Source organism: Grus americana, chromosome 4, assembly GCF_028858705.1.
Source record: "Grus americana isolate bGruAme1 chromosome 4, bGruAme1.mat, whole genome shotgun sequence".
NCBI classification, from domain to species: domain Eukaryota; kingdom Metazoa; phylum Chordata; class Aves; order Gruiformes; family Gruidae; genus Grus; species Grus americana.
Genome location: NC_072855.1, coordinates 6,624,306 through 6,651,755, shown reverse-complemented (window position 1 = coordinate 6,651,755; position 27,450 = coordinate 6,624,306). Strand labels below are relative to the sequence as shown.

Here is a 27,450-nt window from a genome sequence, read left to right as displayed (position 1 = left end):
CTATCTTACCATAGCTTCTCCCTGAAGCTTAACAGGTTAAACACTTTTCTGTTACACCAAGGACTCTAGATTTCAGTCCCTGTAGTGTTTTAGTAAATGAACTTTAGGTCTTTAATTAAAGATAAGACAGAGGAAGGGGGTGGTTCTAGCTTCTGCCAATTTTCATAACACTACCACTATTCATCTGCATAACAGTTTTTAACAGCTAGCTATGTCCTAAAGTGCAAGGACAGGTATCTACTGAAGCGTCTCACGGTACAGCGCTTCATACTGAGAGCTTCACGACATCAACTGGAAATCATAGATTTTAGATAGAGGGATTCCTAGGATAAAAATCTTTAGAGAAGCCTGAGACACTGGTCGGTTTTCAGAGATGATGAATATCTAAAGGTTCCATTGACCATGCTGGAAATTAAGTGGTTTTCACCACTGGAAATCAGCAGCTTGGTCGCAGCCCAGGTAGAGTCAATGCAAGATCTGGAAACGGAAGTCACAATTTCCAGGCTATGCTTCTGTGCTAGCCTTTATCACTTTCATTATTACACTTAGATGATCTCACTCTGTGACCACAGCCTAGCACCGCACTGCCAATTCTCACTTTTGTTCATTTAATTTCATGTGGTGATTTCTTGGAAGTTATTATAGGAACATTTCAGTTCAAAATAAATTATCAGACTTAATGGTTTCTCAGAAAAGAGCACACAAACAATCTTGCAGGTTCAGAGTACAAATCAAAGGATCTATGCACGTGTATATATATGTGTGTGTGTGTATATATATATGTGCACATACTATAAAAGTCAGAATTTTAAATTCAGTCTCACAATTTGGTGAAGAAGGTTGACTCAGGTTTTCTTAATGCCTCCAGACAGCTGTATTGCTACCCAGATACTCAAATCATCTTTCTGACAGAAGATGTCACGTTCCCATTTGCATTCAATTTTGATCTCTCCCAGACTTCTCATATCTTTCCGAAATTCAGGCTTTGCTTGAGAGCATTAGAGAGTAAAAGGGATAAGCCATGCCACTCTTCTATTTTGCATTTCTCCAAACACAAATGTGTTCAGATCAAAGCCTGTGACACAGGCATAGCTCCATTCTTACACCGTGAAGGAATATCTCTTTGTTTCAGGCTTGGATAAAAAGCCAGTGCATTGTACAATTCAGAATGGTAAAAGCTTTGCCTCTTCTCTTTCTTTTGGTTTAGTGACTTCACCTCTTTTCCCTTCTCACCTTCTCTCACACATATATACCTTGCAGCTGGCAGCTACTCAAAATATAAAATGAAATATAAACTGAGGCTTAGGAGCCAGATGGAGACCTCACAGAAATAACTTTAGAGGAAAGCAAAAGGAAAGACAGCCAATGCTTCCAAGTCCATTACAGAGATTTCTAAGCAAGCAGCTGCTTGAGAAGGCAGCTTGTACTTTTTGTGGGAACGCCCACACTGCCTGCTATCTTATGTATGCTTTTCTATCACTTCTTATTCATTGTAATACTGCTGGTTTAAATGCCACAGTCCAGGACTTGTTCTCCTTCCCAGGCAAGGAGATTCACACAGAAGGATGACGGTGTTGCAAGTGCCACTCTCCAGAAGGCAAGCATTGCCATTTTGAAATGAAACAGTTAATTGTTTCAAACACAACATGTAGCTGTATAAAATGTGCCTTGAGAACTGGATCTTCACAGACTTCAGCCATTTATGGATTGACTGCCCAGAGTGAGGTTTCTTGGTTTCAAGAATTTACCTAAAACACAACAGTGTTTGAATAGGGGTCTGATTTGTAACAGCCAAGTATCTGCAAACCTCAGCAGAATAATAATTGAAAAAGAATGCTGAGCTATTCCAGTGGCTGTATAGCACATCTGAGTGCAAAAACCTCAGGACACAGTATAGCAAAAAGAAAAATATCTAATCTATAAGTAAATCCTGGAGGGGGTGGGGTGAACATATTTTACAGAGGGGGTTTAAGTGAGATTAACTATGCATCATACACAAACTACAAGGAAAGCAGACTGGTTCAGTTTCCAGTACTGTGCAAAATCTGGCACAGTATTTACGTACTTAAAATGCATGTACTGCCTCATGGACAGCAGGCAAGATTTCTCACTCTGGCTCCATGCAGTCTCTTAACCAGCTCTGCTCATTCTGCAGTGATCTATGAATAATCTGTAGAAACATGCATAGGGTCTGTATCATCAGTCATGTATGTCACATCCCCTTGGGCTCTGGAAATAGCTGTCAGCAAGCCCTTGGGATTCCCAATTCTGGAAAGCCTGCAAAGCAGCACTGAAAGGGATTTAAAATACCCAGGATCAGGGATGCAAGCTAAGAGCTAACGGCAGCAGGCCGTGGTTAGCTAACATGCTGCAATGTGCAGCAGCATCTGTAACAGGTCTTCAAGGATACAGGGACGAGAGAGTTTCTCCCTGTCTGACACGATTAAAGTAGTTTTTAAAATATATGTGCTTGGGTGGTCTGCAATAAGGCATTAAGATTATTTTGACTGAGTCTAAAGAGAAGGTGGTCATGCTCTTCATCCTTAGCTTTCAGTGGGTATTAACACTTACTAGAGAGAAACTCAATGGTGAAGCTCAACAGAGAGCTCCAGATCTGAGGTCAGAGATATCTCGATTACGGGCTTTGGGATGGCCCATTTGACTGGCATTGGTTGTTGAAGTGCAGGCAAAGCCATATGCCAATCTAGTGATGAAATTACCAACAGTAAAAATAAAGAAAGGATAAAATAACTGTACTGACAAAATTATGTCCTTGGGAGCCCTCCATTCTCAATCTGTCACCCCTCAAAGGGCAGTTTAACTTGAGGCTCATAAGGAACAGAAGTCCCCTGTTGTCTTGAACTGGCCAATTTCCGTCTTATAATACTCAATTTTCTAGGATCCAGCTGGCATCTTCTACAAGGCTCTCACCTTTCTGGGCTACAAACACAACCTCAGGATTCTGACCTGGGTAGATTTACACCACTCACTGACTTCAGCAGAGCTGCACCAGTTAACACAACTTGAAGCCCTGGTGTTGCCTTTGGGATGAGAAAATTATTGAAGTTTGCACTGAATCAGCATTTTCAAGCTATTTATTCCCTCTGTCTGCAGAACATCCACCCTTGATCCTTCAGGTTTACCACAAGCCAAGACTGGGAATCTTTGTGGCAGTTCTTGTTAAAATTTGGCAATGTAACACTTAGCCTACTTCCACTGATGAAACAGAGAAGCTACAAATATTCCAGATAGTAACTGATTATTTTTTTCCCCTCATATACTATGTGGTTTTTGTTAGAAGGTTACATCGAGAACTTTCCTATTAAATTCCATCTGTTCTGTTTGGATGATCACTTTTCATTTCACAAGGATTCTGTAAGTCTGATCATGTGCCTGTAAGGCTTTTTTGAGCATATAAAATGATACGTTTATTTGATTGCTAGATTAGAGAAAAAGACTTGGTGCAATTCCTGTTAGATCTAAGAATCTCCAAATCTTCTAAGTGAATCTTCTAAGATAACTCAATTATCTCTAGGGTCTCTGGACTATCATTACAAATTCCCATCTAACAGTCAGCTGTAAGGGAACACACCATGTACAAGGATCTCAAAATGCTATCCAAATACTGATACATACCTAATGCTGAGATGGGAGACAACTAGCACAGGCACAGGTACAGGCAGTAAGGCACAGAAATTCAAATAGGCCTGGTCAAAATTACCACAGTAGTCTACGTTACAGATTCATGAGAGTTATAGCTATATACAGATAGGGATAAGCGAGATGATATCCTGAGAAAGGATCATTAGAACACAGTTTCTCCCTAAATCATTGGAGTCAGCAGGGGATTGGGTTGACTGATTGCAGTCTGACAGCTGTGAAGAGGGGTTAGTGCAATATAACAAACATGAGAAAATTCCAACAATATTTGTGCAGGAAACTATTTACTTATTTCATTCTCTGTGCAAGACAATGCAAGACAAAAAGGTATCTTTTAAATAACAGCTTCCTCTCTGCATTTGATCCTACAAGAAAGACCCTTTCTGTATATAGGCCAGCAGAGTGTGTTGCCATGGAAATTATTATGATCTACTTAAATTCAACAAATCCAGCCTTGCGGGGTATATTCCCCTGAGTATCTCAATTTAATTATTAATGTTCTTTCTAAATAGCAACATCTTTCTGTTTTGACCGAAATCCTTATAAGCAGAGTGAAAACAATAAACCTGGAAAGTGGAATCCTTTGTTCAGCTGCAAAACAGGTGCAGTTAAGCCAGGGAAGATGCAAACAGCCTCCAAACTGCCCTGCCAACATGCTTCAACCCAGACCTAGACGGATCATCTGGAAAGGAGACAGTCTTGTTCAGTGCCATTACGGCCCTGGCCTCTCTGCTCTGATTTCCAGAAAAAAAAACAAAACCCAAAGAACACCCAAACCAACCAACCAACCAAAAAAAACCAGCTAGGATAGTGAGGTTTTTTGCAGAGGCACGTGTTCAGTGGAATCTAAACACTGTCCATCAATTAATTTCCATATAGCCTCCAGTCTGGCGCTCATTCTCCAGTCATGCAAGCCCAGTGAAACCATTCAATCTTTTCCCATGAAATACATCACTAAACCCAAAGCCATTTAGCCTCAGGGCAGCTCCAGCATCCATCTTCCTCCTTCAAGTGGCACCATGAATTCTGCAGGTAGATTTTAGGAGCCAGATGGTGTTATTCATGCTGATCTAACATGGGATAGTTTCTTGTGGGTCACAGTTGTGGTTTAACCTGGCAGGCACCACACAGCCGTTCGTTCACTCCTCTCATAGCAGGATGGGGGAGAGAATCGGGGAAAAAAAGTAAAACTCATGGGTTGAGATAAAAATAGTTTAATAGGATAGAAAAGGAAGATAATAATAATGATAAAAGAATATAAAAAACAAGTGATGTGCAGCACAATTGCTCACCAACCCATGCCCAGCTAGTTCCTAAGCTGCAGTGCTCCCCGGCCAACTCCCCGCAGCTTATATACTGAGCATGATGTCGTATAGTATGGAATATCCCTTTGGCCAGTTTGGGTCAGCTGTCCTGGCTGTGCCCCCTCCCAGCTCCTTGTGCACCTCCTGCGGAAGGCTCATGCCTCCTGGCTGGCAGGGCCTGGGAAGCTGAAAAGTCCTTAAAATAATTGTAAACACTGCTTAGCAACAACTAAACATTATTTTCATACTAAATCCAAAACAGGGCACTCTACCACCTACTAGGAAGAAAGTTAACTCTATCCCAGCCAAAACCACGACAGTCACATAATATGAGAGGTTCATAGGTTTGTTTAGACATGCACAGATGCATGTCCTCCCAAGTCCCCAGCAGAAGAGGCAGCAGGACAAGCAGAACCCTTCCACGAGCAGGATGAGGGTCAAAAGCCTTAAACTGCTCATTCTGAAAGGGCCCAAGGCAGAGCGCAGCCCAGAGCAGCTCTGTGGGAACTCTCTTCAAAGAGGCAGAACAGCAGCCTTATCACCATGGCCATTTAAAGGGACCTGCAGCCTGGGTAAGCTGCTCTCCCCACATGCTCACAGCAAGTGTTAGGGCATTTGTGCCAAAGACATCAAGAGAAAGGTAGCCATAAAATGTTGTGATGACAGGAGAAGGTCGTCTTGGTGTGATTGCTCTGCTCTTAATCTTGACCAGGTGCTTCCCATCTGTCCTCCCTGGGAGAGTATTCCTCATGAAATGCCATCTAAGACTCCTGGTTTCACTCCTCCATGAGTGCTTCTCATGGACTGACAGTCCGGAGAGCTCTTCACAAAAGAGCCCAGCCTACACAAAACACCCCTGAACCTTTGACCATTGACTTGGAAATTTCAGCTCAAAATTCGTATTTACATTGCCCCTCCAATTCTACTCCAGAGTGTGTGCCTCATGCTCACAGTAGAACAGATAGTTTAGATGGACAGAAGTTATCACTAAGCCTATTTCACAGGTACCAGATTAAGAAATAAATAACTTGCCCTCTTCCCACAGGGAGTCTGCAGCACTGTTGAATCCAGGCTCTTGGTATTCCCAAACAAAACTTGCAGCACAGGTCCTTCCCTCCTCCCTCCTCTGAGGCTGGTTACTAGTCATAAGCCTCCCTCCAAAACAGGAGGTAAGAAATGTCTGACAGTTTTTGGCTTTCCTCTGAAAAAAACTTATTTAGAGGCTGGAAACAAGAACTAGAATAAGTGAGCTCAACTGAGCTGAATGAAAGGAAGCAACAGTATGAACTCAACAGAACTGCTTCTTGAGCAGGAGCTGCAACTGTTTGTTGATGCTGATAGTATTGAATTGCTCGGTAGACTCAAAAGCAGGCTACACACGTTGCCCTGGCGTCCCTGGGACTCGTCCAAAAAGGCGCAAAATTCCAGACTTGAGGGGCATTCTTTCTAGCTCATCACAAATAGGTTCTTCAATGCTGGTTTTGTTGTCCTGTAGAATTTGCCATTTTGGAAAGCAAAAGATTACTGTTGGCTCCATGAGAGAAGGGGGAAAGATGGAATGCAGGTTTATTGACCGGTTGATTGATTCCATCTTTGGAATTGGTTGGTTGTTTATTATTAGCAATTAGTGCATTAGCAGTAAGGGACACAGCAAGCAAGTAGGCAGCATTTGAAGAAACAAACCTTTACTAAGCATGACACCAGGCCAGCATTACCAGCTGTCCCCCTGTCGCTCCCAGGAGTCAATCTCTGACTTGACACCTAATCCTCTGCCTCCATATCAATGTGTGCTCCTTCTGAAACATAATCCTTGCTCTTAATTTCTTCTTACTGTACAACCAACTTCTCTCCTTCTTCAGTACCATCCCTGCCCTTCTTCTGGTTCTCTGGCAGCTTTCACCAGCCTGCAGGTCACTGGTTTACCACCCACAAACTAAAAATCCCTTGTCCTCCCCTTCTAGATCCTGCAAAATGTGTCTATAAGAAAAAAAAAAAGTGCTGGGTGCCCCACTAAGGGGATATGCCTGCTCCAGGCTTCATATCAAAAGATGGAGTTGTTCTGTGTACAAAACTTGGGAAGGTACCACCCATGTTTCTAGTTCTGGCATGCCGCTCCATGGCTGGAGTGCCTTCCTAGGTCTTGCCTGCAGAATGAGCAGGCGTGTCCCGTTATCTCAGTCCTTCTCTTCAGGAGCACACGAGTCGTGGAGAGATAAAACACAGTTTTCATTTTGTAGCTTCTTCTAGTTCATTCGCACCACTCTGTTCACCATCTGTTTTGCCAATATTTCATCAGTTTAAATTAGGAGCTCCGCAGAGCAGGAATCTTGTCTTACTACATGCATGTGAAATGCCAAAACAGAACATGAACACTACCATGAGAGGATCACTCTCATAAATGATTCACCTAGAAGGCAGAGTTGCATTTATTCATATATTATTTATTTTTATATTTCTACAGAACTTAGGAGAACCAACTAGAGACTAACCCCATTGTCTAGGGTGCTCTAAAATAAAAAATACTAAGTGACAGGTCCTGTCCAAAAGAATTTACAATCTAAATAGCATATGAATGATAACAAAAGTATATGACACTTTCCTCTGCAAAAAAGTAGCATGTGATTAACTTTAAGAACACAGGTGATTTAAGTGAGATTTTGCCATGTAAGTGTTTTGCTTTTGTAGAGCCTGATTACACAGATGTATCCTTCCATTGAGCCATTTTATCTCACAAGACCTACCTGAAATCTGCTCAGTGGTCCTGATCAAGTCACATGCAGAGTCAGGCAAAAGAAAATCTATGCTCAGATCCTAGCTGCCTAATGAGGACATAGAAGAAATTTTGATTTATAAAAGTTCTACAGCAATCCAAACTGGCCAATACTTGTGCAGCACTCAACTTTTCACCTACTGTTACGATTAGCATTAAAGTTCCTATGGTACCACCTCTGTCTGCTGAAAGCATGGAAGCAGAAAGGCAAACGTGCTGCTTAGTACCTAGAAGCAATTGCTCAAGAAGTAGGAGGCATGATTATATGCCCTCCTTTGTCCCCTCTGTACCAAGCATTTCCTCTCGACCAAACAGCTGTCTAGACAACACATTACCTTTAATGGCAACTCTTTACAGATGTCTGTATCCCTCTATTAACTGCAATAAGAGCAGAACGAGTTGTTTCTCAACCCTTCCTAATCACTGGACCAACTGACCCTTTGAAAGAAACATACAGCTCATTTTATATCCCACTGTTGCGTAAAGATAGTTGGTAAGTCACATGGAATTGTTAAAATGTTGAAATGTTAATATTTTACAAAACTGTAATTCAGTAGTTATAATTACAAAACTTGTAACTAAAAATGTAGCAAAAAATGGTATCACCTGATTAAATGTACACAACTGACAACTGCCTGTTTGAGAAGTTCTGGTTTAGAGCTGAAATGTTTTCCCAGACTGCCTGATGTTTTGTGGACTGCCAGCCATCTGTGGACCACAGGTTGAGTACCTTGGATCTAAATCTCCCTGCTGGGACTAAGTAACTAGTTTTAGGTAGTGTCATGCCTGACTTAGTAGCCTGAATTAGGCAGTCTGGTTGTTGCATTCTGCTGTCTATGACACTGACAACAGCACTAAGGATCTGAAAGGGAATAGGTCATTATTCAGAATACTGAAGCCTTTGATTGTTTGACTACTTCAGGTAACATCTATTTAAGTCTGTAATTTTCTGCTACCCCTCCCCACACCCATCACAAATCCATAAAACAAACCACAAACATAATGCCCAATTCCCTTGATCAGATCCCCTTTCATTAATTTATTGATCAAGGAGCCTGCAGGAAATATATTACCTGTTCCCACAGGTTTCTGTGGAATATTGGACATATCACTTGATGTCCCTGTGACTCAGCACCTTTACCAGTACAATGGCAGTAAAAATCCTTCTGATGATGCAATACTTACTAAAATAATGCCTCAAAGTGCTTTAATACAGTGAAACACAGAGTGTCCCACAAAGGCAAAATACTGTATTAGAGCAGCTGTGAAGGCCCAGCCCCTTAGCTATATTCCATAACTTCTAGTTTGGTAAAACATCCTTCCTTACCAAACCAGGACTAGTAACATCTGTGATGTGCATGCAAGAAAACCTTCTCCTTTGGGCCTAAGAGCATTTCCAGCACATCTGTGCTTGTGCAGGAAAATCTGGGTCATGGTTGACAAAGCAGCAGGCAGCGTTATCCCCTGCAGTGTGATCAGCACGGTCACATTTCACATGAAGGGCAAAGCAAATGTCGCACCTGTGCTGGATGCTACTCTGTCAGTTACTGTCACCAACAGGTTCTGCCCCCTCAGCAAAGCCATAAAGGCTGCAACAGAGATGTACATGATGGATGCCAGGCTGAGCTGGGAGCCACAGAGCTTGCTCTTCATGTGAGGGAGAGCAGCAGCACAAGACTGCAAGATCTGTTTCAGAGGGATTACACCACTTGATTGTATAGGTAATGTTTCTTAGCGAATTCTGCACATACGGCCTTCCCACTTCTCAGCTTCAGAGCACATATAGGAGTCTACTGCCAACTCCTCCCATGGCCTCAGCAGAGAGATCAAGCCACACTAGGTCCATTGCTGTATTCTTGCATAATTTCACATCACTGATGTTGAGGGCTATACAGAGTAATAAATACCAGAATCCTTCACATTGCCTGCCAGCACCAAGTTAATAACGTGGACTGTGAAGAAGGACCCTCACTTACGTGGTATATGTCAACTGAGAAGCTAATGCTGACACATCAATAACCAAAAACACGGGGCTGTGCTATGCCTTCATGAGAACAGCTCTCGCCCACTTGAGCAGATCCTATCTCTGCCTGCCTCTGGTAAAGGTGATACAAATTATCATTTTCTACCATCATATAATATCTATTATAAATGGCTTTTTTTTTTTTCATTCATAAATCTTTTCAGGCTTCCCATACACATGAAAAACAGGAGGAGGAAGGATCTGCTAAGTTTCTCTAAAATGGAAATTCTTTACTGATGTAAGCAGTGTCTTTTGATTAAATCAATGTCTGACTCAATAGCACTAGGGATTTACACCAGCTGAGGATGGGGGTGGCCGATCTCACATATCATTGCTAAAATGGCATCACAATAACCAAGAAAGAGAAAGCTGACAAATTGTGACAGGGAAGGAAATTTCACTCATCAGTTTAAAGAATTCTTTGGTTCCTCTTTGGTTTTGTCCAGACCTACCTACTTCCAGTGACAGCCAGAAGAAAGGAAGCCTCTGAAAAATCCCCAAATCCCTGTTATTTCCACACAGGGCCAGGAATTCCCAGTGAATGTATCTGAGGCTGCCACCCTGTTTCACATCAAACCATAAGAGATCAGACAGGCCATTATTGATATTTTGATTTAAAAGAAAACAAATACAAGAAAAAAACCCATAGTTATGGCTGTGGTTTTTCACCATGAAGAACATACTTAACCATTTTATAGTAATTTGTAATGCACTTCTAAGCTCCTCACAGCATGAATTCAAATGCCTAAGTCACACAGTATCATCTCAACTATTGACGATCTGTCTGATCCAGCCTCATTTCTACTGACATCTCCTTCCTCTGCCACGTGTTCCAGATTGAAAGGCTTTCAACAGGCAGTGCAATGTGCCTAACTTTCAGAATTGGAGCCAAAGCCTCTATTTCTGTTCTGCATGATGCCAAGCACAAAAAGCAAGTTCCATGTTTCTGGGAAAAGAATAGGATTTCCATGCAAATACAATAGGGTGTATTTATATATATCACTTTTAACTTCAAAATGCTTTTAGACAACAGCCAAAAGGTATAGCAGACCAGTAACCACCTAGGATTGCCAGTGCTGCATACTGTAGCTGAACTGGATTGCAATAACGAAGACAGATCACAAATCCTTCTGCTAGAGTGGCCTCTACTTGAAGCAAAAAAAGAATCTCCTTCAAAGTGAATAGCAGTACACTGTAGATGGTAGGACATGCCACTGATCCCTTCTGCTCTGTCTCAGGGAAGAGAAATTCAGCACAGTTCATTACACTTCACAGATGAGGAAACTGAGATACAGGTGTTCCAGGATGTCCTTTGAGATGTACTCAGAGATGATGAATAAAAGAGGGGTTGTAATTAACCCACAGATAACGATGCTATCCCATTCCAGTTATTGTGAGAGACAAAGTAACAAATAACTCCAAGATGCAACAATTGCAATTACAGTGATCACAGACATTCCTTGGTTGAAAAGTCACCTGTAACCTACTACCAAGAGAAAAAGAACATCCTGATTTTGTTCTCATTGAGTTGAGCAAAAAAACTACCTAGATGACAGGAGGATGAGAACTGAGCTCTTAAAGGAAAAAGACATCCAACGACAGGATTATCTTTTTGGTTTGCACTTGTACAGTACCTAGTGCAGATCCTGACAATAATAAAGTCTTCAACTTCAACACATAGCTATGGCAGTATAAGATGTTGCTCTGAAGTTTTTATCATTTCTCTTTTGGGGCTTACCAGCACACAGCTCTGCAGGCAGAACAGAACAAGCCAGCCCTCCGGACTAGCATTAACACGAAGTCCAAACACTAAAGCTGAAATGATGTAAGAGAAGGTTTGCAGTAAGCTACCTGACTTCCCATTGAAGTGGGTGAGAAGTGTTCACAGACTCTTCTCCTTCAGCAACATTATGGAAACAGAAACTGCCACGACAGAGATGGTAACAACCAAATCAGAGATAGTGGAAGCAACAAAGCATCCAAGAGCCAAAGCAAAGGTTTGCTTTTTGTTTTAAAGCCCTGTCTGTTAGCTGAGTCATGCCAGACATAACCCCCACAGAGATCAGCAGAAGTCATAAGAGCACAAAGCAATATTCACCGTGTGACCACATCACACCACTTTCCTCATAATCCTTATCAGCTAGGAGGATTTGATGAAAAAACAACTAAGTAGGCATGAACAGGGTGGGGGGAAGCCCAACCAGGTGGCCATTCTACTTAGAGCACAGCTATCTGTACTGATGGATCAACTAGTTATTCATAATGAGGTGAAGAAACCAGATTAGATAGATTAAATCCTTGTCATGATCCTAATCTGAAGACCACTGTACACCAAGCAGTCAGTGATCCACCTAACAGTTACCCTGAGTGGGTGCAGGCTTGTGCTGTGCTGCATGTATAGCTTGGCCTTCTGGCCCACATTGTGATGCACATACCCCTTGGATGCAGGATCAACTCAGCTGGTTAATCATAACGAAGAAGCCTGTAGGAAGCTTGCAGCGGTCACCAGCAATTAAACCACTTGCCTGTTTGTCTTCATCTAAAAGTGCAGCAACAAGTTCTCTTATGAACATCCTTTTCATTTGACAGTAGAAATGATGAATAGAATTGCCTTTTATTTTTTTTCTGTAAGGGCTCAAATGACCAAAATGTAAGGTAACCTTTCCACAGACAGATCTGCATGGTGTGCTGTGCCCAGACAGGAGGGCTGTTCCCTGTTAGGCAGCTCGGGGCTTCCAGCATCTGAAGGGATATAAGATTATTTATACTCTCCTCTTTTTCTTTATGATGTTGGTTCTAGTAAATGGTATAAAAAGCAATACTCTGCATACAGAGTCCAGGTTCCTAGCTGGGATCATAACAAATCAGCACTTTCAGGTGCAAAACATTCATAAAGCATGGCTATATACTAAGTGCCAGTGCAAATAAAAGCAGTGATCAAGCTTGGCTTGCCCTAGGTTTCCTTGCAAAATTCTTAATTATAACTATGATTTCTATTGCTATGATTATATTAAATGAGTAATATTTACACTGCATCTTCAAATTGTTATTTGCTACTGAAATTCTAGTATAACAAATAATCGGTACCACCCTCTACACAGCTGATTTCATACCGCGACATGCTGTTCAGATAAAGCTGAAGAGAACGGGAAGGTTTGTATGTTCAGCTAATTACCTGACCACAGATGTCAACTGCTCTATGTCCTGCCCCTATCAGATTTTTACCTAGTCCATGTGGCTTAGATGAAATCACCCATGTATATGTGCATGTGCCACCTCTCTGTAGACATTCTTTGTTCTTGAGGATTAGCTGGGTTACACAATGACAGGGTTTTTTTCAAAGTGGAAATTAGTCTAGTAGAGAAGAAAGAAAAGCAACCTTGGACAATACGCACTACATCTCACATTGCTGTCAGAGATATCTGCACAGTTATATTGTTCAAATTAAATCATTTGAATATTTAACAGGCTTTTCCAGAATGAAGCACAAACCTGGTAACAGCCAGCAACAGCTGCAGCTGAATCCAGATGATATACCTCCAGGGGCTAAATTAAACTCTGGAACCCCTAAAAATCTTCATATCTGACAGCCACCCAACATCTTAGTGATACAGAGAGACAACTAAGATCAAGGTGAGTTTTGCTTTTGATGTTTCATCTCCTATGGCAAAAGAGGAGACCTTGAAAATGCCTTTCTGGAACTATGCTAATGGTGCACCATCATGGCACGTTTCTTTCAGACAAAGAAAGTGACAGGCCCTTGCAGACCCTCTACAAATAACTTAAGAGCACAACAGATGTTCTCCTGAGTCTCCAGCTGCATGTACCAGACAGAGAAAACTGGCAATTATTCATTGTGATGCAGTGTACTAACCTTGACCAGCCACATTTCCAGAAAGGAGACAGATCAGCCATCCTGCTGCCCCACCTTAAGCCTAAACTCTCCCTCCCAGGAATTTTCCTAGTGGCATCAAAATGCCCTTTTCTCACTGAATCTCATCTCAGGTAGGGCAGATGAACATATATTTCAAGCTTGCTCCATTTTCCCCTGTTGCCTGGGAAGCATTTCCAGGGAATTTCTCCATGTATTCCCACCTATAGCACTTCCAGCTGTGGAAAAGCTGTAGGACAAGTGCAGAAAACCACACGCTTCTCCTCCCAGGCTGACAGGTTAAAGGGAAATTGACAACGTCTTTTGAGAGGGTGGGCGGCAAGTTGCAAAGAGGAAAGACATATTTGACATTTCTTTTACAAAAAAAGAAGAAAGCAGCGGTAGTGGGAGACCCCGCGGCTGCCTCTCCCACGCCCCCTCGCGAGTCCCACCAGCCCCGCCGAGCCCCGCTAACAAAGCGCCGCTGCCCAAATCCACATCCATTTTCCCACCCGCTGATGCTCGATTCCCCTTCCTGACCCCGAACCCGTTCATCGCCGAGCACCGGGCGATGCCAACCGCCCTCCTTCTCCCCTGTCACCTTGCGCTGTACAACACAGCAGCGTTTTGCCCTCCACCCCTTGGTAATTTTCCCACGCTGGAAAATACCGTTTGACCCACCTATTTTCTCCCTCACCCACCAAGCAGCCGAGCGCACTATCCCTAACAACCTGCTAAATTTAGCCGAGTCGCCGCCAACCGCATATTCATAGCGGGGGCGAGCGGGACAGGCAGCAGGGACGGCGCGGACACCGCACACGGACATGCAGACACGGACGTGCAGGTGCCGACCGGCAGCTACTCACACCACTAGCCTGGAGATGATCCATGAGACCATGGTGCTGCGTGCCGCAGGGCTGGCTCTCCCGGCAGGGAGGGCTCACCCCGTCTCCTCGCCCGCCGCCAGCCGCCGCCCGAGTGAGCGGGGCGGGCGGCTCGGCCATCCGGCCCCGCAGCCTCAGCGCAGCCTCACTGGCGGCACTGCCGGCAGCCAACGCGCAGCCGGGCCCGGCCGCCGAGATTGGGCAGGGCCCGCGGCCGCCCCCCGCCGTGCTCGGCACTGCGGGAGGAGGAGGAGCAGGAGTGCCCCCACACACACCGCTCCCTACTCTCGCCAGCCTCCCCAGCGGGAGACCCTGGGCGTAAGGGGAGCTTTCAGGTGCGGAGGGGGGACTGGGAGAGGCTGCGCTAGCCGGTTAGGGGTCCCTTCCCCACGCTGCGGCATTAGGCAAACACGTGTGCACGTCCGGACCAGTGCGGCCGAGCAGGACACGAAGCAAACCCTCTCGACTGTTCGTATCAAAATAAAGGCAAAGCTATGGCATGGTGTTGATGGGCTTCTTGGATATATAGAAAGAGATGGATCCCCCTCCATGCTCCAAGGTTTGCAGGCACAACGAACAAGGGTATTAGCTACCCGATCCAGGTGAATTCCCGTCACTGTCAGTGATGACAGCCAGCAATCTCTCCTCCACATTAGTTTTCATTAGGGGGTCTCACAGCTATCAAGTCCAATTTCCACAAGGAACACTTGCCCACATACAGAACAGACACTGGCTTGAACTGCAGGTTGTTCTTCCTCAACTTTCCTTTGGGTTCTTCTTTTCCTTCGCTATGTTGGCACATGCCAAATGTGATTAGATTGCCAGAAATCATCTTCCGCTGCTTTCTTTTCTTCCTTCTATCAGAAGCACACGTGGCCATGGAAATTCCTGATGTGTTTTAGTCTTGTGGAAACCCTTAGATCTCAAGCTGCCACCGTGAAACCAGCCCCAAGCTTCACTTGGAGGCTGCTCCATGGAGCAGTTGACCTGGTTTCAGGCATTAGGGCCAGGGCTCCAGCCACCCTGGCTGCAATGCAGGATCCCTGCCTCCATGCCCGACGCATTGTTCTTTACCAGGACTGTGCATCCGCAGCAAATTTTCCCCGTCATTCTGAGATGGCATAGCTGAAAGAGGCTGAAATTCCCTAATGTATCATGAATAACCTGTGAGGAACTCTTCTGAGGAGACATGAATATTTCAAACCAGAGGTAGCAGAGCTAGGAGCTGATCACACACCTCTCCAGTCCCAGTTGGCCACAGACATGCTCACACTCCTGTCTATTTTCACAGGGGGATGATCACCACACAATATCCAGCCCTTACCTACCACCTTTCTTCTGCTCAGCTCAAAGTCCTCCATAACACGACCATCTTTTGTTACATACGCTCTCTGGACCTGGTCCCCAGAAAACCGATAGCACCCATAGTCTTCAGCTAAAGCTGTAGGTATAGAGATACTTGTGGTTAAAGTTCAGCACCTCTCAAAATTCTCTTCTAGGGGGAGCATCTACATCACCGGATTGCTCTTCTCTCTGCAGTGGGTCTTTTCCTCCACCAGAGGGAACTTCCACCTCACGCCGTGACCTGTAACAAGCTGTTACCTCCTCACCCACCTCCCTGGGTTACGGCAGCATTTCCGCTACGAACGCCGGGGGTTGCTGGTTACAGACAGGCTGTGAAGCACAGCTGGAGGTACGCGGCCACCACCGAACATTCCTGCCTCGGGGACTGCAAGGGCCTGCAGCGGCAGCGTCGCTACAGCCAGCATTTTGACTGCTATACAACACCACAAAGACAGGACTGGGTGGTCTGTTGCAACAAGCACGTGTAAATTAGCCATCTTCTCCAGGTGAGATTGCTCTCTCCAAAAGAAGCCAGTAGGCCATCTAGCCCAAACTCTACTGCAGTGAATCATCTTGTGGCTGTCTTGCTTTGTGTATCATTGCCAAATAAGTACTTGGAAATCTGTTATGAAAGATTTTTCACGGATAAGGATTATTTAGTGTGAGATTTAGGCTGCATGTTGGCAGACACTCCACAACATTATTACAGTTAATGATGTGATATTATCAAGTATAAGACACAGATCTCTGCACAAATATTTGTGTGATCACCACAATACACAGAACTTGCCACTTAGTACTTGCTGCATATTTCAAGCATAGAAAAATGGACCAACAGGAGAAGATACTGGATCATAAAGAGAGGTAACATAAAAGACAGTACCCAAAGCTGCCACAAAACATTTTAGTGTCCAAAGCATTACTCAGCCTCATGCTCTCTTGGCTCCTTCCAGCCTCTTCCAGCTCACCATGTTCCTTGCAGCTCCTGCCAGTTGCCATTCGTGCTGACCTGCCCCTCTCTTCTGGGTAGCAATCATCAGAAAGGCCGGAAGGTATTTTCTTCTGTTTGGCAGCTCTCTCTGACAGGGGGTAAGCAGGACATGGACCCTCTTCCTGCTACTGCTTTGTACACAACTGACACAATCACCACCTGATGGTTGTTGACTGATCTTAAGCCTCAAATGTGCACAGACAGTTAACAAGGTAGTCTGATGATGAAAAAACTAAAGAGCCTGTCAATGGGAATGCAGGGAGCTTTACTTAAATAGCTATTTGGTAAACAGAGGGTGAAGGGGAGAAATTCAGCTCTACTGAGTCATCAGTGGAAGGGTCACAATGCCCCCTACCTACTCCTCATGGGCTGTGTCTTAGGATAACAGTCATACAGCCCTGTGACTATAAGCTCAGCATATGACATCTCAAGCATCCTGGCTTGAAGAAAGCCTTTCTTTTGCGATTAAACTGCCTGAGCCAGTCTATAAAGAAATAATGGAGAAACACAAGAAGAGTTAAAGCTGAAGGGACAGATATGAATTAATTTATGCAGCCAGCTCAGCAGAGAGGCCACCCGATGTTAGTGGAACATTTTGGAACAGATTTAGCAGTGGAAGAAGGCCAGGCAGTGAAAAATCCTATGCAGATTGTACTACTAGATGGTTTGATCTGTGTTCCCCAAATAACAAAATAAATCAGCTTTGTTAATGAAGGCAGAGCCACCACCCTTGCCCTAAATACTACGCACCCTTCTCCTAGCAACTACTTTTCCTGAGCAGTTCACAGCCATGGAAAAGTCAGACCCCCCAACAGCTCTGTCATAATCAGACTCATTCCTCTGGCCCCAGGGAGAGAGGATGTCAGCCTCACAGTTGAACAACAACTGCCAAGCCAAGACTTCTTGGAACAAGAAGAGTGACTGATATATATGCACAGGGCACTCTGTTACCAAACCTAGAAAAGGTCCAGAAGTAGCAAGTGCAGACAATTCTTACCAAGAAGCCATGTCCTCCAATGGATCCAACCTACACAGGAAGCATTTCAGAACAGCTTGAGAAGAACAGATAACCTAGTTAGGAAACATCCCCAGGTATAGAGTAAAGATATCGGGCAGTAAACCTGTAGAGATGTTTAGGTGCTGAAGTTCATGTGGAGAAAACAAAATGAATATAAAAATAAATAAAATACACATGCAATAGCAACAGTGCACACATATATTGTATAGTATTGTTACAGTACCTAAATAGTATCAGGAGAAGAAAGATAGTTTGATCAGGAAATAGATATTCTGCATCCCATCAAGGAATATATATATACACACACACACATATATACACATATGTAGATACATATCCTCAGCCTCTTGGAAGACAAATGTTTGGTTTTCCACCCACTGGAAGAGAATGGGTGATCTCTTGCATTTACCACCTGACTTCTACTTGGGAAGCAAAAGAAAAAACAAATAACCCAAAACCTAAAAAGACAATGTGGATATTTAGAGCAAAAATCCAAGAAGAATGCAACTCCTGAATACAGTCATGAACAATGCCCACTTCTAAAGCTACAGCTTTACTAACAGATACAGACTAGGTATGAAAAGGTTAATCCTACTCTATGGGGAGTATTGTTAAAGCATGTGGAGACAGTCAGCATTTCCTGGCTGCCATTTCCAGCTTTATTATTGAATTACTTGCTTCAGAGCTATGGCCATTAGCAAAGAGATATTAAGAAATGCCTTTTTTTGACTCAAAAGTGGTGTGGTCTGGCATTTGAGCTGGGAACCGCAACTGCTGAGAAGCACTCTTCATTCTCAATGACACACAACAAGAGCTTGGGGAAAACATGGAGACCAGCATGTTTGAATGTATCATTTGGCTTTGGGTAACCAAAATGGGACAGCTTACCCCCAAATATTCTAATACAAAACTGCAGCACAGAGATCAGTCACTGGTACTCAGCATCTCCAAATATTAAGCTCTGAATACCTCAAGTCATGCATCAAAAATGTCTTCTGAGAAGGCTGTTCTTTGCTTCCAATATCCCCTTACATGTTACAAGATGCCTCTGCCTTAGAATAAATCCATGTGTCTTAGATTAATTCATTAGTGGCTGTGAGGCATCTGCAGACCCTCCAGCTCCATGGGAAATTATCCCAATTCAGTATGTTTTCCATTCCACTATTTCAGAATGAAGAAAATGCTTGGATTACAGCATTTTATAAATAGATGAAAAAAGGACTGTTATCTTAGACTGGAACTTACTTTTTCAGCCTTAAATGCCAATAATTAATAAATTACACTATTATTACAGTACTTCTGACACTCGGATTAGTTTTCTCATCCCTTGTTACCTGCTACCATCTTTACACCTCAGCCTAGTCACGGCACAACTATCAAGTCTATTCCACGTCTCCAAATGATCTGCCTGTCACTGTTTATGTCCTAAACACCCTGCTACAGACAGCTTACAACAAAAATGTAAAAAGAAAGGAAACAGTTCAATAAAAAAAATACATACAAGCAAAGAAAATGGTGATCAGAAAACAGGTTGTTGGAAGAGAGGTCTTCTGAATCAAATAGCCACCTGGTATAGCAGGTAAGAAGAGACACTGCCTCCTCTTAGGACTGTGACATAAAAGTCCCTTATTTTTATGAAGCACTTCTCCCCCTGTCCTGCCACACAAGAATCTACTCACATATTTGATAAAGACTGCAAACAAAGAGGAAGATGTGCTGCTCAGATATCTTGGTTGGATGCTTGGAGAATGTCAGCTTGGGATTTCCCCACAGCAGATTCAGATCCTCACCATCTTACTCTTGAGGCTTTTCTTTTTCACCAACACTCCTCTGAATGTCTGCTGGAGTGAGAAGGCAAGCATGACTGTTAAGGAAGGGAAACTTCTAAAAGAACTGCAAGAGTGACTTCTAATAATAAGGCATACTCTCAAAACTGGAAACCAGCAAGCAAGACTAAGCCTCTTCTAGCTTTAAAACAGGACATTTAATCATTCTGAAAAAAGGTAAAGGGAAAGGGTCACTTCCTGGGCAAACTGCTGTGGATGATGCATACTGAGGCAAGACTGGGGAAGGTTACTCTTTAAATTTGCTGGTGTGTGCCTCCCTGGGCCCTAATTATCAGCTATTGCTAGGGAGGAGATACTAAGACACACACAGCTTTGGTCTGATCCAGTGTATCAGTTCTTATATTCTTGCATTGGAAGGATGGGTATTTTTGAATTTTATTACTGTATAGGGTTTAATGATAACTACAATAGTAAATGTACTGAAGGATGACTTGGCCATGTCCTGCCCTTAAAGCATACACAGAGAGAATGGAGGAAGGTAATTAAGTGCTAGCGTGAACATGACATTGGCTAAAGAGGGATGTTGAAAGAAATATGGTCAGTGCATGGCCTTGAGGTTTCACTGAGGCGCCATACAGATGGGAATGTCAAAGATAACAAGAAGCTGTAAATAATAAGTGAAAGGGGCCTCTCTCATGAGCAGAAGTTCCTTCAAGGAAATGAAGAAAGAATGTGGGGGAGACTATTGATAGCCCTAATTATGTTAGGGGAAAGCTAAAGGACCACTGCAGACTGGTCTTGGCAGTTTCTAGAGACAGGCTGTCTTCACAGACTGATGTAATAAAAAAATTGAAGGCAATAAGGGAGGAAAGCAAAGTGAGCTGCTTTGCCATCCCTTGCTGAATCGCCTTTAAACAACCAATTCTGTATCACAGGCACTGCTCTGTTTAGCAGTATCCTGTACACAGGTGAAATTACTAAGCAGTTACTACACTAACATGGCTTTGTAAAAACATGCTTTAATAACTGTATAAATGCTACTTCACTGTGAGTTTTAATAAAGACCTGCTATTGACCTTCAGGATCAATTTAAATCCCAGCACAAACCAGGATGTGGCAACTACAGATTTCAATTTCGTGTAGAGCCCCAAAGGAGGCAGAAGAAACCTAGCTGCACTGGCCCACCTGGCGAAGATCCCTTCCCATAGGAGCTGCTCACAAGTACTTGCGGGTGAGCAGCAACCTTACTGTGAATGCACTCATTTCTTCAGGGGTTTTCCCATACTTCTACCAGGGCTTTCCTCGTCCTGCCATATGCTGCAATATACCTGTCCCTCCCATGTGTGTCCTGTTCTGTTCTCTCAAGGTATGTAAACCACCCGCTACTTTATAACTGCTTTCTCCTCAGTTATAAATGCAAAGCGAAATCCTGAGTGTCAAAGCACAGGGCATATTAAAGACACTGACTGTCATACCACATATAGTCATGAACATGAAATTCCACCACACTAAGCTAGTTCCAGTTCTATTTAATTCTGGAAAAAGTAAAAAGGATGTCAGGGAAAATATGCCTCTTTATATGGAAAAGTTATATAACTGATTTTTTTCTCTGCAGTCAGTGTATATGAAAAACTTGCAGTATCATCCTGCTTCTCTCTCTCATTATGTGGCAGTAAGAACAAAAATTGTCTTCCCAGGGACAAAAAAGTCTAAGCTCCAAAACTGAAATGGAAAAAAAAAGCAGGATCCAAACAAACAACTTAGAGGCTTCAGGAAAAAGACAAAGGAAAAATACACTCACTGTGATAAGAGTTTTTAATTTACTTTCTATAGGCTATTTCTAGAGGACCTCACCTCTATAAATGTTACTTCCTTTTGAAGGCTTACAATATCGCACTTTAATGCCACTACTAGTGAGACCAGATAACAATTTCTTGGCTAGTAACTGCTTACAACTTACAAAGGTCAGAGTGAGTGGTGCGGGAGTGTAGAGCACTCCTGACATTTGGTTCTGGGAACTGATAATATTCTAACATGTTTCTGAAAGATGCATGTCTGACTGAGGAAAGTGGCAGTAGTTTTTCCCCACAAATAGTGAGCCAGTCTGACTGCTTAGCACAAGATTTGAAAAGGCTACAGCTGAAAATGGATATTTAGAAGTCTATGTGTCAATAACACAAACTACTCTATAAAGATAATGAAGAGAAAAAAAGACAACAGCCAACTGCTAAAAAAAAAAAAAGCCTCTGTGCTTGATCTCCATTTTCTGTATCAGTCTCCAGCCAGAAAAAATGCAAGTTCCAACCTCTCAAGCTGCTAAGAGAAGCATTTGCAAGCACAAGTTCTGCCTCCCTCTCCCTCCACATTCCAGTAAGAGACTCTTAATTGCAATGTATGCAGGTGATGGAGTGTTTTCTGTACTCTCTTCTCCCTCAGACCCCATTTCAGCCATCCTCTGTTGAAAATACTTGCAATGTTTATTACAGCTCAGAGATTCTCCAAGTGCCACTGAAATGAAATGGACAAAATAAAGCCAGTGAAGAGCACTGCCAACAGCAGGATTGCGAAGGTATATCTATGTCCCATGAGAAGTGTGCCAGCGAATCATACGGTCTTCCCAGAACTAGAACTACCCAGAAACCAGTTAGGGCATCAATAAAGGTGTTGCTGTAGTAACACAGAGCTTATTCTGAGACAGCTACACAAGTATGTCCTCAGTATCCAGGGGATGATTTTCAGTTCATGCTGAGCTCCATGCCGCTGAGGCCACACCTGACTTTGTGGAGTAACTCAATAATTTAGGTTGCAAGTAGCCTTGAAGGTCATCAGGTCCAACCTCTAGCTCAAAGCAGAGCCAGCTTTGAAGTTGCATTACACTGGGGAGGGACTTGTCTCTAGCTAATATTTTATAAAGTCGTCTAGACATGACTTTGTGAGCTGTGGCTGTTACAGTGTAGTGGGACATGAGACAGTTTTAACCTTACAACAACTCTGCAGAACTGGTGTGGTAGACAAAGACCTGAAGTTATCTTAGCACTGAAGTTGTCTTCCCTGATAGCATCTATCAGAGTGCTGTGCAACAGGTTATGATACAAACCTCTTATGGTAACAAATATGTCAAGACATTGTTCTTTTGAATGGAAAACTGGTTCTGCAGCAGTCAAGTGCACTCCTTCTATTCACTATAGGCAAGCCTCTGGTTTTGGGCTATAGTAAACAGACATGGTGGGCAGCTGCAACCATTACTTAAGAGTTAATCCCTGTAATATCCTTTATTAATCTAACTACAATGATCAAGTGGCATGGAACATATTCAACATACCCATAGGGTACATGTTAAATTAACAGGATTACCTGCTGCTGATCGTAATACTACTCTGTATTTATTCAGCACTTCTCTGAAGAACAGAAGGTACTTTTTAAAGGTGGGTAAATATTTGTTAATCCCAGAGAGGAAAATGTAAGTGCAAAGAGGTTAAGTAATAATGCCAGTTCCACAGAGCAAACCAGTAGCAATATCCCTAGACACATGCTCTAACACAGCATTTCTTAAGCCATCGGTTGATATGACCTGCTCATAAAGTCCTAACTACAGCACATCCTGGTTTCTCATGCTAACAGTCTGCTTATAAAGCAACATATCTATTGCTAGTTAAATCTCCATTTTCACTACTCACTTTTTGATAACTTTGAAAGAGTCTACACAAAATATAGTTGGGGAGCAAGCATATAGTTTATGATGGTAAACCTAGAAGAGGGATTGTTCTTTCCTTTGCACTGTAGCATGTCTAACACAGTGTGTTATGGAATAGTCATACGTAAGCATTCTAAACTATTTACAAATTACCTAGTGTCTTTTATAGCCTGCGTTCATAAATAATTATTTTGTATTCTTCGTGTACAAACAATAGATGTGTTCAAAGCACTGGGATAAAATAATGAACTTTAAGAGTAAAGCTTTCATTTTCCCCCCTCTTTAAAAGATCCTTTATGGCCACAACCAATTCCTGTGATTGCTGTCTTTAGACATTATTCTTCTAATGTTCATAAGGTCATTTGTACCACTGGAAACCTGTGAATCCTGAACATACACTGTACTGCTTACTAGCTCATTAGTGCCTCATACTATCATTCACTTGTAGTAGCTTTTGATAAAGAAAAAAAAATAATTCAATGCCTACCTAATTTGGGCAATGTGTAACACAAATATCAGCCCACCTCATGTTTGTATCTGGTTCAGCATTGGCTCTAAAAGAAAAGGGTGGAACGCAGGTCAATAATCAGGAACCTCTACAGCAAACAAGGAAGATCAGACATCTCTGAGGGATAATTTGTCCCACTTACTCTAAACACCTATTTTAGTATGAATCTCCTTCTGGAGATGCTTCTCTTTGTTCCCTGCAGAGTAAGCCCAGACAATGAGATGCCTGCTGGTGGATGAAGTTCATTAAATGCATATTTTTTGTATCGGGAGTTTGTGACCTACGTTATACAAAGTGAGACACATCCTACCTCTGCTGCAACCAGAGGCATAATGCTAATCATCTCAGTCGTGCGTGGCAGGGAAACTAACACCTGACATACAATCATGCCTTCTAAAATTCAAGGTCCTCCAATAATTTGCTGATTTTTTTTTTTTGCATTTATAAAATCCCTTTCAGCTTTGTCAATTATTTCAATCACCTGAAATATTTTTCTACTTGCTTTTGAAATGAATCCATCTCCAGCCATCCCAAGGCAGACACACAGGTTTTAAGCTACTCCTCATTGTTTATGTGTCCAAGATTGCTGAACAACTAAGACAGGCTGGAGTAACTTGGATGTGTCTCATTCTTATTAGAAAACTGCTGCTGTAAATTTTATTCTGTGATGATTTGTGCACAGGAATTAAGAGTAACAAGCAGCACTAGAAACCTATGCTGCAGCACAAGTTCCTCTGCAAAGAAAACTGGAAAATGTCATTTCCATTTTTTGGACAACTGCAGTTAGGTGATTATGTTATTTAGGGCATTAGATGTTGGGAAGCAAGAAATGTTCAATTTTGCTTTCTTATGCTTTTTAGAAGAGATGTGAGACAAGACAGATTGCAATCTTCCTCTTATGAGAAGACAAGGCTGACATATGATCTCTTAAAAAGAAATCAGTGGATTACATTCCTGGTCTCACTGGAGTCAGGAATTTGCTTTAGAACTACCATTTTAATTTTAGTCACGAACCTCTTCTGCCAAAGTCTAGGGTTTGGAGAACAGCCATTAGTCTTTGACAACTGTGAAGAGAGATGGTTAGGGAAAAGACACTATTAAGTTTCACTGACATGTAGTTGACTTGGGGAGCATTACAGAGAGGAGTAGGAAACTACTAAGTGCTTTACAGTGACAAATACAGTGAAGCATATCATAATTGCCAGTGCCAGTATCAATGCCCAGCTGCACTGCAGGCTTCAGCCTGGAATTCAGTTGCTGTCCCCCTGGCCCTGCAACTGTCCAGTGCTCCCCTCCGCCCAGCTGGCTGATGGTGCAGAGGTAGAGGTCTCAGCACATGGCAGGAGAGCTGAGACTGAAAGAGCATCAGTAACAATCTGTAACTTCCAGCTGTACCTATTTCTCTATGTGATACTGTTGCATTTGTTCTCTCTAGTTAAGCTGCAAAGGAAACACAATGCCATTTCCATTTCTGGACTGAAAGGACGGGAAATGGGAAATGGTTTGAAGGCACAGGTGTGTCAGCTGCTTTGATTTTGCTTTGAATATTTTTTACTCAAAATCTCTACTCTCACATATTATTTTTTGCATTGTCCCTTTATCTGAAACAGATGACTCAATCTCAATTTAATATTAAATATCTTCTGGGAAAAATTCTTAGCAGCTGCTTCACAATCATGCTTTTTTCCCTCCCTGGCATTAGGGAGCATAAACACTCATTAAAATTTAAAAGGAAAAGGAAATCTGAAGATTAAAATAATGTTTAATTAGCAGCTATAATACCCATCATCTTTCAGGTGCACAACACAAAGCAATTCATAAGAATGATTATTGTTATCCCCATCTTACAGAGAAATGAGGTGAATTAAATTATCTGCCTAATGACACACTTAGTGTTAGATTCCAGATCTAGCTCCCAGTTCTGTGCTATACCAACTAGGTCACATCTAGCAATAAAGATTTTTTTTAAATTCCCAGTTCTATATTCACCAATATCTGGGATCTTAACCTTTCACTCTTTTTTTTTTTTTTTTTTTTTTTTTTAGCCTCAGTGATACTGAAGCTAATAGTATTACTTTAGCTTTGTTAACACTGTATCAGCATAGATACAGAATTTAAAAAAAAAAAGGAAGTATTTCTCAGTTGACCCTTGACATGAAAAGATACTGTATTTTCCTACTGGAATCAGAGTTACTACACTAGCAGATAAAATATACAATGTTCTCTGTGAAACACCTGTCGCTCCAGGTCAATGTAAGTAGCAAGACAAAAGAACTAGAGTGAAGAACGCCAGTGTTCTCTGTGGAGAGTGGAAGGATTTGCAGCATATCGGTAAGACTCAAGCACGTACAACCTACTGATCAAGATCACTCTCCAGTGCTTTCTTTGCATCTGAGTCAAAAGGCTGAGCCTCTTTTTCAGTGAACACACATTCAAGAAAAAACAAAGTTCTTGTCCAAATTGCACATATTCGTAACACACAACGATCACTACCTCTCCCTGTATTCACTATTTTGTCAAAAACTACATTACCGAGATTGAAAGTGTCTCAAATACTTTCAAGAAAATACACATGTAGTTTTGAAAAACAAAAGCAGCACTGTGAATTTTGTCCAAATCATCCTAGAAAAGTATGTAGCAGGCTAGTTCAATATTAATGAAATTTCTATCACCTAGTCCAGGATTCACTGACCTGACACCTTGCTATGGAGTTGCTGAAATTTCTTGTCAGATCCACAAGAGGTATAACTTTTCTCCCAAGGGAAGAAGCTCAATCACAAGACAGATTTGTTTAAAACTAAAAGGGACAGCAGGAAGTGCTTGTAATAAACTTCAAGAACCTCCCTGGCACTGGCAGGGAATGGTGTAAAGGCTAAAATTGGTCTTTGCCAAATCCAGGTTGTGTTATTTCAGTGATGAAAGAGCCTGGACATTATTAAGTAACAGAATATGAATAATATGATGCACTTTCAGTTTGTTGTTAGGCTTTTGGAGGTAAAGCTATTTGACAAAGAACAATTTTCCTCAGTTCATTAAATAATGTTGCTTAAAGTCGACTGTGTAGCTTTACCTAATTTTCAGTGGCTCTTTTTGTACATGGGTAGCAATATCATCAAGACATTCCTGCTCTGTTGGTGGTCTCTAAGACTAGATTCTGCTCTATCCATCAAGATAATATTGATTTGCATTCTTTTATTAAAGAATCATACCCTGAACCCTTTGAATAATTAACTCTTGTAGGGAAAGGGCTTTTTCTTTTTTTCCCCAAACAGGCCTTCATCTGGAGCAGCCAAGGAAAAACAAAATCAGCATGTAATTACTAACCACTAATGTTTATTAGTGGTTATTCTTTAAAGGTTATTGCATCACTCTATCTATAAATACTTGTTCAACTTTAGAATTAATCTGGAAAAATTAATACCCAATCCCCAGACAATACTTAACATCCAATTAAATAATTAAATCATTAAATGTTAAATTAATAGTAAATTAAAATTTAATAGTCAATCCTGATTTATCATAATAAAAGTCCTCTCATAATTTCCTGTTTCTACAGTTGTGATAGCAAATCTAAGTCCTACTAACTCACAGCTAGC

At 42.2% G+C, this 27,450-nt stretch overlaps 1 protein-coding gene across 4 annotated transcripts in view; it reads right to left on the bottom strand.

The window, feature by feature from the left end:
* The window catches only part of REEP1 (receptor accessory protein 1), a 71,144-nt gene extending 56,430 nt beyond the window's left edge, over nucleotides 1-14,714 (bottom strand). For 2 of the 4 annotated variants that reach the window (XM_054823153.1, XM_054823155.1), the window contains exon 1: nucleotides 14,360-14,479. In XM_054823153.1, coding sequence (XP_054679128.1) covers nucleotides 14,360-14,454 — 95 coding nt within the window. In that variant the 5' untranslated portion in view covers nucleotides 14,455-14,479. The other 2 variants (XM_054823154.1, XM_054823156.1) reach the window with 2 other exon arrangements.
* Between the last annotated feature and the right edge of the window lie 12,736 nt (nucleotides 14,715-27,450).